Genomic DNA, 14,052 nt, shown 5'->3' with positions numbered 1-14,052 from the left:
AATGGACAAAACCAGGAAACCAATGAATGGTCACATTTGAGAAGATGGCTCCAAGGACAGTTTTGAGATTAACTTTTTTTTGGCTAATTCATTTTCTGTTGATTAATCATAACAATTTTACTCTCAACTAAGCAAACTCCTGCTTCCCATTTCCATAGCTCATGTGGAAACATATGCAGCCCATGCAAACTGAGGCAAGCACATTTTCCTATCCGATGGGTACACTGATAATGTGTGGAGTGCAGCGTGCCCTTGTTGATGCCGATTTTATTTTTCTAACAATCAATTAAATGTAGAAACCCTCTTGGGCAGATTGAATTAGCTGTGAAACGATTCCAAATACAATTACAGCAACTGCTCGATCACGTCCTCTTGTGATTTTGTGACTCTGATGCCGTTTTGCAGTGTTGGAGCACAAACACTGATGCGCTGTCAGGGGTCAGAACGTGCGTTGTTATGTGTTGGCGGATCTACCTTAATATATATATAGATCATCGCTATAGTGGAGGAGATCGTGCATTCCCACATGGGCCCTCAGGGTTGGGAGCTGGATATATTTAGAGGCAGGACTTTCAAGCATATGTTTAAAAAAAGAAAGGTTTATTTTATACAAAACAGAAATTGCCTACCTTTTGTCCCACAGTTTACAAAAATAAATCCACAGGCAAGCAAGTGTCAACACCCTCAGGGTAAACAGGTGTGTTGTCTAGTACTCAGGAACCTAATCTCATTAAGCACATGCCCACACACACACACACACACACACTTATATACAAAGCACCTGAGACACATAGCTGCCAAGGGGCACATTTGAATTCTTAACCTATAGTGTTTTTACAACTGACAGCAAAAGAAGGGCAACTGTTCCTACTGTAAACAGGTCTAAGATTGGCTCTTGTGCTCTCTGGAAGAATCACCTGCACTGAATTCAAGACTGTCAGCACCTGGGGGCAACACAACATGAATACGGTGTTTTAAGACAACTTTTTTTTTTTTTGTTTTTACCTGAGGCATTACAGGCTTCAACTCATTATTTAAACACTATGACAACAGGAGTCCATGACTTATTTGAATAGTGACAGAATAACAGTATTATAATACTTGGCAAACAGAAACTGGTACAAGTGGAGGAGGATTGTTGGAGTTGGAGTGCATCAGGTTAACACAAGCACAACTCCTTCAACAGCCGCAATATAAAAAAAAACAGTGGAAACGCTTGAGTGAACTGTGAGTAAATCGTGTGCTTCGGTGATGAAGTGCCAACACAGAGGAGGTGTGCCTAAGTGGAAGGTCCCATTTTCAAAATCCAACAGAAAATTCACTGATTTCACCACAACGTTGCCAGTAAGCGGTCCTTACGTCTGTGGAGGAATGCATCTCTTAAGAAGAGAGTGGGTGTGGCGGAGCTATCATTTTCTGAGCGTCAGCATGGCGTTGACATCCCACAGCAGGTTCCTCATCTGATCCATCAGAACCTTCATCTCCTGGTTCTTCTGGCGCACCTTCTGCAGGTGAACCGGACACACAACACTCATTAGGAAGCTCCTTAAATCATATCGTTACTGTAGTAAGCAACACAGACAGAACCTGGCTTATTCATTATTAACATTAATCAATAACTGACGATTATACCTGCAGCTGAATTTTAAGAGTGAAAAAAAAGAAGAAGATGCATTTAACTGCTTCACTAACGTCAATAAAACAAACAAGCTTACCAGCCTACGGCAAAGTTTTCCATTTCCACTATTTTGCCACTGGCTGCCTGGTAGCGATTTCTAAACCAACCTGAAATCTCCATCTCACCGGAATATTGGCTCCAACGTTTACAAAAAACAACACTCCGATTTAGAGCATTTACTTAAGGTGCACAGGATGCACGGTTTCTGCATGTCACCCTCACCACCAAGGGCCCCCCCTTGGCCCATGTCAGCACTGCCACCTAGAGGCATTTGCAGGGGCATGTAAAAGCTAAATATTTTGTGTTGCTGAGGCCAGTCAAAGCCCACTGGGAAGCCCATTTTCATTTTAATAGCAAAAAAAAAATTATGGTAATGTCAGGCATACTCCATCAATTTGTAATTACTTCAAAGCATGTATTATATTCATTAGTGCATGGGTTACTGCAGGAAAACTACTAATTGTAGAGCAATCTGACAACAGTATAGGGACATATAACTATGATGGCTTTGCTCGCTGCTCCACTGAAGCAAAGAAGTATCAAATCAGGAGTGTTTTAGAAGCAACTGCCAAACAAAAAATGGGAACACACCTCTAGAACCTCTTTTCTGTCCTGGATGACAGCAGGGCTGCATGGCTCCACTTTGACTGAAACCAGGTCCTCCCCAACATATGGAAGAAGCTGAGGACACAAAAATAAATACATTGAGTGTCACAAAAGGCAATGGATACGCTGACAATTCTGCAAATGCATTCAAGCAACAGAGAGAGTAAACATCCTAATGCTGTTCTAATATATGTGTTTTGAGCAATATTTATCATTTATTTCCTTAAAAAAAAAAGCTGAATATTTGAAACACACGTGTAACTAAAATCTAAGCAGAAATGTAGAGCTCCATCCTGACCTCTGCCGGCCCCTCCTGCAGGTCAGAGGTCATCTCCACACAGCGTTCGTACAGGAGCCGGAGCTTTCTGAACAGCAGGGCGAGCTGCCGTAGGTGTTCCTGGAGCTTCCCAAAGCGGTCCTGGTACATCGCCTGGCTCTGGGTCACGCCATTAGGGAGCTACATCAAAGACACACAGCGTCTCCTATCAGTTTAAGTGCCATTTACATTGTTGGTTGGTTCACATGTGCAGTTATCTGCAGAAGACTGAATTAATATGAAGACAACACACACACTTTTTCCAATTTTTTTTAAATTCCTATTAAGTGAAAGGATGACACTGTAAGGCGACGTCCAGAATTTCCCCCTCTCCTTGGTTTTTATACAGTAATAGATATAAGAGTATGTAGATGGTGATGTGTCAAGCCTTGGTAAAATGCATGACAACACATTTTTTTTCCATAATCCTGATGCAGCTCTTTTGCTCTGAGAGTTTTCAGCACAGTTAAAAAAAAGAGATTCACTCAGTTTAATGGACAAGGACAAGCTGGAAGAGGCGTTTTATACTCTGAGAAACACACTGAGAGACAATTAGAGACACAGATCAGGTGGAGACGGAAGGGTGAGTAAGACAGATGCTGACAAGCACGCCAAGCAGATACGCCAGAGAGGAGGATGGGACAAATCCAGGCTGACAGATGACAGAGGAACCCTGTTGCTAGAAAAACAGCAGTCACTCAGTTAACACCCACACACACCTGACGGGATAGTAGTATACTTAGTGCGGTTTTCTCACAGTAGATATTGCAAGATCTCTTAGAAATCAAATTTAAACATTTAGGAAAGTCAAGGAAAATTGTGATCTATGACAGCAGGAAAGTTCTGAATTGTAATATTGACAAGCCAGTTCATTTTTTGATTTGATTATTCAATCACAGAAAATTAAATCCACAAAAAGCTTCCAGTTTATTCAAGCTTTGCATTTGCTGCGGTTTTATTCCGCAAATTGTTATACAAAACACACGTTACAAAATAAGCAGCTGCAAAACGAAACCACTAGAATTTGCACATTGCAAATGTCCTCCTTTACTTACTATCCCCACACTAAATAATCAATTGACTATTCAAAAACAGTAATTTTGTTACTTTTCAGTCAACATGAAAGAGAAGTCTGAAGGTTTGAACATTTCTATGACTGCAAATCTTATCTGTTGATGAGGATTGCATGCTGCGGTCAAAAGCTCCAGATCAAGCGAGTAAGTGGACCTTCAGTCCTAATCTCTAGATGAATCAACGATGAAAACCAAGATTAATGCAACATATAATTGAATAAAATATGCAGTCCAATACAAAAGCGTGCCTAACTACAGCCTAATACCTTATCATACCAACACCTGTCTGATACTTTGTCAATAAAAACTTAATAGGTTTTGCAAAGGATGGACTTGTCGCAGGGCCTGCAGATGCACCTTATAACCTGGAAATTCTGTGCACTGAATCGAAACACATGATGAGATTTTTCCTCAACCATCTGTGCAGATTCTTCTTCTAAATCAAGACACCTTAACACCATCTAATGGAGAAATGGAGGGCATTCCCTGCCCACATTAAAACAATATCTTGAGCTAAGTGACAGTCTGATGTCCAGTACCTGGGTGGCTCGTGTAATCTGGAAGATCTCCATGGTGCGAGTGACAATGTCCTGGACGGTCTCCTGTCCAATCCGACAGAGGAACACTGGGGAGATTTCTCTCAGGGCTCCCTGGGGGGGCATGGGCTGCTGACCCTGGGCTGAGGCAGCACTGGGGGGCAGGTGGGGCTGCTGCTGAGGGGGCATCCCTGCCATCCCTGGCTTCTGAGGTAACGAGGCTGCCATCACCAAACAAATCTGTGGGAGAGGCGTGAGGCTGAGCTGAGGACGAAAAGGCGATCATGCTAAACACATGCTGCTCTCCGGACTTAACTTGTGCTGGTGACACAAACGTGAGTTTCAAGATGATAATTTTGCATTGAGCCGAATATTTCCTGAAGATGTAACGTTACTTTATTAAACATAAATTGCTACTGACAACAAAACCCGCATTACAAAAACTTATATTCTCGTATGCACTTAAGATACTAAAGCAATACTGTAAAAACTGCTGGACAAAAGCTAATCTTGGTGGCTAAAACAAGCTAGCCCAAACAATGTAATGCAACGCTAGCATAGTTAGCCACTAGCCTGCTAACTAGCTAGCGGGAAGCAGAAAAACCGCTTACCTGAATTAACTTCCTTTGTCCAAATGCTGTCTCGGTGTATCCGGCTTGCTTTAGTATTTACAGAATATGGCATTTACTTCTTTGTTATTTAAAATCAAACATAATGAGATATTTCCCACTGATTTCTTTCCGGAAGCTCCGCACGTTAAAGTTTTCATTGCGTCACTTCCGGGCAGAGGAGGACAGACTTCCCGCCACTAGATGGAGCCAATAGATGATGAGTAGATGTGTTTTAAACATCAGCCTCAATACAACACAACACACCTGGAAGAATACTTAGATATAGTTTTAAAGTAAAAGCAGTGAGACCACAGTATAGACAAATACTTTCCTGTTACAGGTAAAATACCAGAATTCAAGATTTTAAATGTTACAAAAGTATTATCATAAAAAGAGAAGTAACCTACTAGATATTCAGAATCATCACAGAATATTGTATTATTCTATATCCATATCTATCTTTATATATATCTCTCTCTATATATATATATATATACACACACACACACACACACACCATAAAGAACCATAAAGTAGCAGTAAATAGATATGTCAAAACTACAAGTAGCCAACATCAAAACTGCACTTACCTACAGTAGGTACTTAGTTAATTTCCACCACTGGAAGTTTTCAGAGCCTTTATGTAAATAGAAGTTGCACAACCATTGTGTAAAAATACTACAATATTACAAATTGTTAAAGGCATTTCATTTATATACTGGTCTTATATGTCAAATCTTGTTCTGCAAAACAACTAGTTACTAGTAGTGAAGTAGCAGAAAATGGAAACTGTCATGTAAAGTACAACTACCTTAATTCAATTCCCTCTCTGCTTATAACATATTTAAAGATATCATAGCAACAGGATCAAATGCAGGCTTTCTTTAACATATTTTCATTTTATATTCTATGATATATTGTTATATTACAGGTAATACATAATAATGTATAATGTGCAAAATGCTAAGCAAGCTTGCGTGTGTTGTTAAAGACTGTTAAACTGCCATAAAAGTTAACTGTAAAAAGGAGTCACTGAATGTGTTACACAAATCACCCAGGTATTCAGCAGCTTTTTTAGGTTTGTCCCATTAACCAGGACCTACCAAGGTATTTTTACGCTGAGCTAAAACCACTGTTTATAAAAGAATTAAGTGTAGAAGTTGTATAAATCAAGTCTGCACTAATAAGTGACAATAACGGACTGTTACGTGTGAGACTTGAAGCCTGGCCAGCGCAGTGACGTTCAGTAATGGAAAATACGTTGACCTGCTTTCTTTATTAGTTAAATCAATGTGATTTACAGATCAAAGTCGCACTCACAGGACTAGAAGTGTTGAGGAAGTAGATTTGTTTTCCGTGTAGTGCGGTTTATAGTTTGAAAAGACCTTTGTTGACTTTAACAGAGTAAATGACCATGTAGGTACTGTTGATAAAATGAAACTATGCCTACATTATGTGTCATACATATACCATGATATTTTCAATTTCTTGCAAAATGCACAGTGTGTTATATGGACAGAAAGTTTTGACGTTTGTGTTCTCCGGGGGATGAATGCTATTGACTTTGTCGATCCCCTGGGTTTTCCTCTGGCACCAGCATGAAACTGGCATTTGTTCTGAGTGAAATGTCACAACAAATGTATAATGGACAAAAGGGACCGGAGCACACTGATTACAAACAAACTAACATTTTCAGCATGTTCATCACAGTCAAAAAGGGGCGAAGATATGAGGCAGACAACATCAAACTACACCAGGCGCGGCATTGGAAAACTGGTTGAACACAATCCAAGAGTTGGAGCGGACATGAAGTTTGCTGTCCTCAAACTGAGAGGCTCCTGATTCAGCATACTGTTGTAAAATGTGCAGAGAATTGTGTTTCAACTAGATGTCAAAATGAATAACCATAAAATTCTTCATCCCCAGAAGATGAGCAGTTATGATCCCCAGCTTTCATCTCACACCATCAGCAGGTAATGGTGTGTTGTTGGGTGTGTTGTGTTTGAATCTTTGAAGGCCTTTACAGGCTGAGAAAATTCTCCTACTTACCAAAAAGCATCGCCACGAAGCTGAAAACAGAGTACTTGTCTCAGGAAAACTTGACCTTGATTTGTGATTCTCACAGGACAGTGATGCTACAGACATATGATGATCTTCTAGACCATGATGCATTGCTGTGGATCAAACAACCCAACAGCATGCCCACAAAGTAAGAAAAATTAACTCAACCTTAAACATTTGCAGCAATAAAATGCAACATAAATATCAATGCACCAGTAATATTAATCCAGAAACATCAGATATTCCAGTAAAACACTGACTGGGAACTTTTTACTGCACAATGACCACTTTTACTTGACAACATTTTGCTGACGATACTTAGGCCTACATTACCTGAGGTTTACGTGAAGTGGCGTATTCTCCCACTGTGGTATTAGTACGTTTACTTAAGTAAAGGATCTGAATACGTCTGCTTCTACTGGTTTGTGGCATGAACCAAATACCTGCAAAACCAATGAGAATCCCATCAACCTCAGCTGTGCTTTGTGTAGTGCTCATTAACAAATGCTAGCATGCCAACATGCCGAACTAAGACGGTGAATATGGTGAACATTATACCCGATGAACAGCACGGCTATGCCTAAATGCAGCCTAAAGAGGCTGCTGCGCATGTCTTGTTTAGTCATGTTTAGTTTAGGGGATTTTGGCAAGGCTTGCAAGAAGGAACCATCCTTAAGCTATGGTTTTCTCTGCTTTCATTCGTCTCATTCATCCATTGTTTATTGTTGAAGCAATGCACTTCATAGTTTTACAATTTTGAGTTTATATGAATGTGAATGTCTTTCTGAGCATCAAATGAAATGTTAACAAGACCCTTCCTCCTTCTATCTGCATTCTCTCATCTTTATGGCTGATTTCCATCAGCCTACCAAGGCAGTAAAACGTAATGTGATGCAATCAGTAACTCGTCAGGTGAAACATGTCACACAAAACACCCAACGCATATTAGACATCAGAGCAAAACACGGAGAAGTGCAATGTAAAGTGTGATCACTGAGCAGAAAACATTGATTCTGAGCTAATCTCACAAACAGAAATGTAGGAAAGAATTAACGCTGATGACATTTGGCACTGGGTTATCTGGAAGAGACATTAAAATGTTACGTACCAGGAAATGTGCAGCACGGTGATAACGCAGCTGATAAAGCAACACAAAGGTTTGGCTGTGCTCTCCCAGCTGCTGGAACAGCCAGTTATAGCCTGAATAGGACGTTTGTTTCCCTCTCTGTCCTTGAGGTTGTGTGGTGATGATCAGACAACAGAACTGTGTTTTGATTCAGGTGTTTTAGTTTTACACTGGAATTGACTACAGTTGCTTAAATGGCACCAGTTTATCTGATGCACACTTTTCGTTTAATCACCTACATATTTAGACATGTCAAGTGGTGAATTTTTGAGGTTGCATTCATGGACTACAGTGTCTTCTTACTTTCAAATCACTTATAGCTCACACAGTCTGTGGTGAGACTTTTGTAACTTATCACTCAGAGCCTTTCAGTCACACCCCTCCCTCTGTCATCTTTAACCTAATAAAAACAAAACGAGAGGGGTTTGTCTGTTTACTTTTTCTTTAAAAATAGGCAATTTGAAGTTTTATAGGAAGATAAACTGGACTCAACAAAGATATATGAGCTTGTAGAGAATAAATCTCTTTCAAATGGAAGCACCTGTATCCAATGTTATTGCAAAGTTGCAAAATCTTTTGTGATTCTAACACAGAGGCAGTCGAAACAATGCACCAGAAATGAAATATTTCATGCACAAATGCACTGAGGCTGTTACACCATTGCTTTGTTTTTTAGAAAGCGATAAGCGGCTGATTTTACCTCAAGAATTTGTGCAAAGTCAATATATAAAAATACTGATCATCACAGGAGAACATTCCTGTTAGTTATTCCAACAGATCCTCCCCCTGCTGGTCCACAAGCAAGGTGAAATCAAACGTGCCTTATTCCCCAAATTCCCATCAAAATACTGTTCACTGGGGCCGAAAAATGTCAAAGTAAGCAAAAGAGAATTCTTGTGTTATCAGGGTGAGCCTGCCGGTCTTTGGTGATGGGTTTCTGTGGTTACGTTCCATTTTTAGGAGAATTACCTTATCATATCGTATCAGTTTTCCTTATTGGACTTTTCCGTTCTCGAGTTTACCTGAGCTTGGTCGAAAGTGAAAAGTCAAATATGAAGAGCAAACATTAGTTTCTGTTTTCGTCAGTTCATACCGCAACAATGCAAAAAATAAGCATTACAACAATATACGTTAAATTAATTTAACTGCAGCTGCATTAGCAAACCAAGTTTTTCTTTTGAACATAAGTAAATAAGTCCTGATAATTTACCATCTTCATCAAGTGACAAAGTTCTGCTGATCTGTGTTCTTTATGTTATGGAGTCGACCCCATGTATCTATTAACGCAATCCTCTATACTGTAATATAACATACAACATCAAAAATATCATATTGCCTAATCTTTCCTTTAAATGAACCCACTGTATGTAGATCAGTCTTTCACTTTATAATCCCTCTCAGTTCCTGAGTTTTCTCAACTCTATTTATTTTCACCATGTAACATAAGAAATTTTGTTAGTCACTTAAAACCATCCTGAAATGGAACCTTTTGACATGAATTGACATGATCAATCTAGTTAAGCTGGGGTGAAATGTGGTAATATGATATATCCTGTAATATGGCACTACTGTATAATGTGGGACAGTCTGTGGTGTCCAAATCCCCACAGCATTACTTAATCAGTAAGCTTTAATCTCCTGTGTTGAGCTGGGTAATAGTTAAAGCAAAGTGTAACCCTAGCTGTGGAAGAGACATTCAGCACGATCTAATTTTACAAAATACAGTTTAAGGATTTAGTTTTCCAATTGCAGGTCGAGTTGGAAATGCTCCAAAGTACAGTGCAGGGCTGTTGTTTTTTTTAGTTCTGCCAAGCTCCCCCTGACGACTAACAGTTATCAGCATCAGCGTTGTGGAGAGCTGGCAGGTATAAAAGCACAGACAGAGAGGTGGGGATTGCCATAAACTATAAGCTGAAGACCAAGATGGAGAAAACAGGGATGCTTGTCCTCTGTGTCTGTTTGACCTTTAAGTCACTGGGCTACGCTGAGGTAAGGGACACTTTGGATTCCTGGTGCAAAATGTTGTGGGACAAGTGACCTGAGATTGTGTCTTTATTCAGAAGGCTGTGATGGAGCAGTGGTGGCCAAACAGCTCAGTCTCTCTGATTACTGTACACTGGTTGGCCAGCTGATTTATGTGGAACACAGGGCACATCTGACACCTGTTTTTCTGGCTTAAGTATGTCGGCAGTCAAATAAGTCAGAGGTAAATGAAACATTTAAATGTGTCTCAAAGTATAGGAAAATACAGGTAAATAGAAAAAAATGAAATTGTGTACAATTCTAGTAGAAGATGTGCACTTCTGTTTAGATTTTGTTTTTTATGTCATAAACAAAAGATCTCTCTTTCAACTGAAAGACTTACTCAAGAGTAAAATAATATATAAAGATAATAAGTTAATTATCGACCTTGACTTTGGAAACAGTAGTCACTACAGAGGTCCTTTTAACAGAAAAGTTCATTCTTGACCTTGGACACAGTAGTTAAATTTGTTTTTTGTATTGATTTTTGTAGTGTTTTCTTGTCAGTTTATGTTTAGGAAAATACATGGTATGGGGGTTATGAGGGTTAGTCAGTTCATTTAATTAACCTTTTGTAAAATATCCTTTTGAGTGTTACTAAATTTAAATTTAAATTTCAGCTGTCCCACGTCGTTATTATGGCCAGAAAATTCATTTATGCTCCTCCGCTGCTATAATTCTGTGAAAAAGAATATATTAGACCTACTTTACTCTCTCAGCCCTCAGTAATTTATTTTTGCTGGAGGGAGCCACGGAGGGGGTCCTATTTCCAGATATACAAGATGTGTCCCATCAGAAATAACAGAGCATAGTTTTGGACTACAGGGGAGATTAAATACAACAAACAGACAAATGCAGATATGTGTGCAGTCAGGGGACAATTAATGGTGAGAAGATGTGCCTCCGCCAACCACAGACATATGCAAAGTGGGATTATGTGTCATTCGTACCCCATGCATTCAGAAGGAGCAAAAGGTGCTTGGCTTTTGCATATTGTGGCTATGAGTGATTTTATTGCCAACACAGACACACTTGTTATGGAATCAACTGACAGTATAATATGGGCAAGAAATAACAACAGTATAAACTGGTTGAACTTGAGTGAAGGAGAGAATAAAAAGAGCATGGACAGAGAATTTAACCCAGTAATAATGAAGTGCTACAGACGATGATACATTAGGAAAAATATGTTTACAAAAATCAACAGCAGCGCGTATTTCACTGGAATAGTTTAACCTAAGAGTGAAATGTGAAGTTCGAAATCAATCTCAAAATAAAACTCCCACTGAAATCACAAGATGTTGGTTTCACATTTCTGTTCGCGTGCGGGTTAAACACACACTGTGTAGATAAGGCAGCTTTAGAGGTGTTGGTAGGTGGATTTCTTTATATATATAATATAAATAAAACCAAAACTAACTACATGGCTAGATAGCACTAGAAGTAAGTGAGAAAATATATATGTGTATTATTGTATTACTATTGAACTGTCCCTTTGATATGTACTGTACAGATACCACACCGTGTCACTGAAAGTGACTGGACTTGGAATGTAAACTGATGTTTTCTTTTACAGCAAACACTTTGTCCTACCTGCAGCACTGCATCAACTGCAACGGTGACCAGCAGCACCAGCGAACCAGCTGGTGCCACCCGCAGCGGCACACAACAGCCCGACCACTCCACCACAACCACCCAAGCACCTCAATCCTCCTCAATCCCAGCGGTGTTCTCACACTTCACGGCCACCATCACTTCATCAAAGCAGCCATCAACGCCCTCTGGATCAACTCATGAGGCTGACCCCCAAACCGTCAAAGCCACCGTCACTGAGACTACTGGGTCTCCTACTACAGTGACACCTACTACAGTGACACTACCTACTACAGTAATAACTCCAGCCACGACATTAAAAGGAGGGTCTGCCTCATTGTTCTGCAGTCAACTACTGCTGCCTGTGATCTCAGTACTGATGCACAGTGTGTAGGGCTTAAAGCGTAAAACCAAAATCAAATCGCAGATTCAGCTTCTCTCAGTGGAAATATGAGAGTTTTGATTGAAACTCTTATTTAATGGCTCTTACTCCGACTGTCACACATATATCGTATTAATGCTATGAAGTGTATTGCTACATTGAGCGTTTTTTTTCTCTACTTTTGTCAAAGACTGAACCACTATCTCAGTAAATTCTATGTAACCATATGTTTGGGATGTCAAAATTATATTTTAATAACTAAGCAAACATAAACACAGGACAGTTTTCTGGATATTTTGGCAAATAAAATGGTCATTGAATTGCCACTGGAGTGAGAAGTTGTAAATTTAAGAATAAATTCAGAGTCTGATAAAATATATGAGCAACTGGGAGGGGAATGGCGAGAAGCTCTTGGGGAAAATGTTAGTTGAATGGGATTAATCCTACAAGAACCTCGGTTCTACTAAAAGGAATTGGAATGGCAGAGCCCCAGCCCTGTTTGCCTTTTGGGTTTGATATCAAAAGGACACTAAAACAACACCACATTTCAATTCAGGCTGTTTGATTTGAACCACATTTAATGTTCTGTTTTGTTTGTGTCCCACGATTGTGCTTAGTAAACAGCAGCAAAGTATTTCAGTTTGTCTGTATAAGCTGTGCAGAATGATGGCTTTTACAGTTTGTGGAATAAAACAAGCACGTTTTTGGGAAAACATTGTCCTCAGGTTGTCCGGTTGCTTTTTATAATTAGGACACTGAATGGGGAATTCAAAACAAATTTAAATTATAATTGGCGATTGATATATTTTAACATTTAAGGGTGGATGAATTTGTGATTAAAGCATGCCGTGTGGTTTAAACGCAATAACTAATGTATGAATCAGTGGACAGTTAGCAAGCTCTGATATTAGCTCTGTGTTTGTGGGCTGACTGTACTGCCATTGTTAACGTAAAATAATTTAATCCTGATTTCATGCAGTGATCCTCAGATTGAAAATAATAGCTTCACTGGGAAACTCCCCAAGGCTGCCTCAAAGAGGGATATCTCACTATGCAATTTAAATGAGGAGTTCTGCTTTATTCAACAAGGTGGAGCCTTTTAAGATATTACTTATCTTTAAGTATTAATCAGGACGTTTTTCCGCTAGATTCTACTGAAATAAAAGGAGGAAAAAAGTTGCAGCAAAGTGGTTGGCAGCATGTAGCAGAACAAAGCACAGCACAGACAAGGTATCTCTTCCCATCCATATCTGGATTCATTTCACTTGGCTCAGTTTGAGGTTTTGCATTTGTGGTCCATAGCTGGGGAGCAGACTGAGGCCAAGTTTCCTGAATGGAAATAGGTATCAGGTGAATGATCTGAATGCCTCATAAAAGACCAGCCTCTGGAAAGACACATTATACAAAACTAAGACTCTCGGCAAGGATACACAAGTGTACGACTAGGGCAGAGCTTTGACAGAGGAAAAGTACGTGCCTGAAGAACTGTTTAAAACGTGTGAGGTTTTAAAAAAAAAAATCTCCAGCTGTCTTCAAGAGGAAATCATCTCTTGTCCAACATGAAGTGCCTTGTCCTGGGGCTTTTTTCACTGGCTCTACTGGGATTTGTCTCTGCACAGGTAAAAATCTTCTTCACTCGCTCTGAAGTAAGTAGAAAGAGAGATGTACGCTGGAAGAAGAAACTTCAACAGATATTTTTTTATATAGATTCTTCTTAGTTAAATGATAAAAAAAAAAAAAGAAAAAGACAAAATTACTACTCAAAAAGCTCAGAGACTATGAATAAGCCAAAAATGTTATTTGTCACCGTGACATGACAATATCTTTTTATATCCTGCCCTTGTACTTCCCATAATTGATTCATATTTGGCATGCACATATGTATTCATGTTGGATTTTTCATAATATAACACAGGTATACCATATTATACTCAAAGCATCTAATACAATGCTATGTTATGTCATAAATCTGGTTTTATCCAGAATGCATCATCAAGTGATAGCACAACGATGACAAACAACAGCACCTCCAATACATCCAGTCCATC

General features: G+C 39.4%; 1 protein-coding gene and 1 long non-coding RNA gene across 2 annotated transcripts; one reads left to right on the top strand and one right to left on the bottom strand.

Moving 5' to 3' along the window:
* Window positions 1–579: 579 nt before the first annotated feature.
* LOC139216001 (mediator of RNA polymerase II transcription subunit 30) lies at window positions 580–4,984 on the bottom strand. The gene is made up of 5 exons (XM_070847050.1): window positions 4,821–4,984; window positions 4,213–4,449; window positions 2,583–2,741; window positions 2,270–2,359; window positions 580–1,505 (listed from the first exon to the last, which is right to left on the bottom strand). Exons 2-5 carry the CDS (start codon window positions 4,435–4,437, stop codon window positions 1,410–1,412), a joined length of 570 nt encoding a protein of 189 aa, XP_070703151.1. The 5' UTR covers window positions 4,438–4,449; window positions 4,821–4,984; the 3' UTR covers window positions 580–1,409.
* LOC139216002 (uncharacterized) lies at window positions 4,380–12,727 on the top strand. The gene is made up of 4 exons (XR_011585533.1): window positions 4,380–4,544; window positions 6,747–6,793; window positions 6,946–7,029; window positions 11,606–12,727. It is a non-coding gene; the product is annotated as an uncharacterized lncRNA (long non-coding RNA).
* Window positions 12,728–14,052: the final 1,325 nt, after the last annotated feature.

This window comes from Pempheris klunzingeri, chromosome 16 (genome assembly GCF_042242105.1).
Source record: "Pempheris klunzingeri isolate RE-2024b chromosome 16, fPemKlu1.hap1, whole genome shotgun sequence".
Taxonomy (NCBI): Eukaryota; Metazoa; Chordata; class Actinopteri; order Acropomatiformes; family Pempheridae; genus Pempheris; species Pempheris klunzingeri.
The sequence above is the reverse complement of the archived record's forward strand: the minus strand, read 5'-3'. Positions and strand labels throughout refer to the sequence as shown.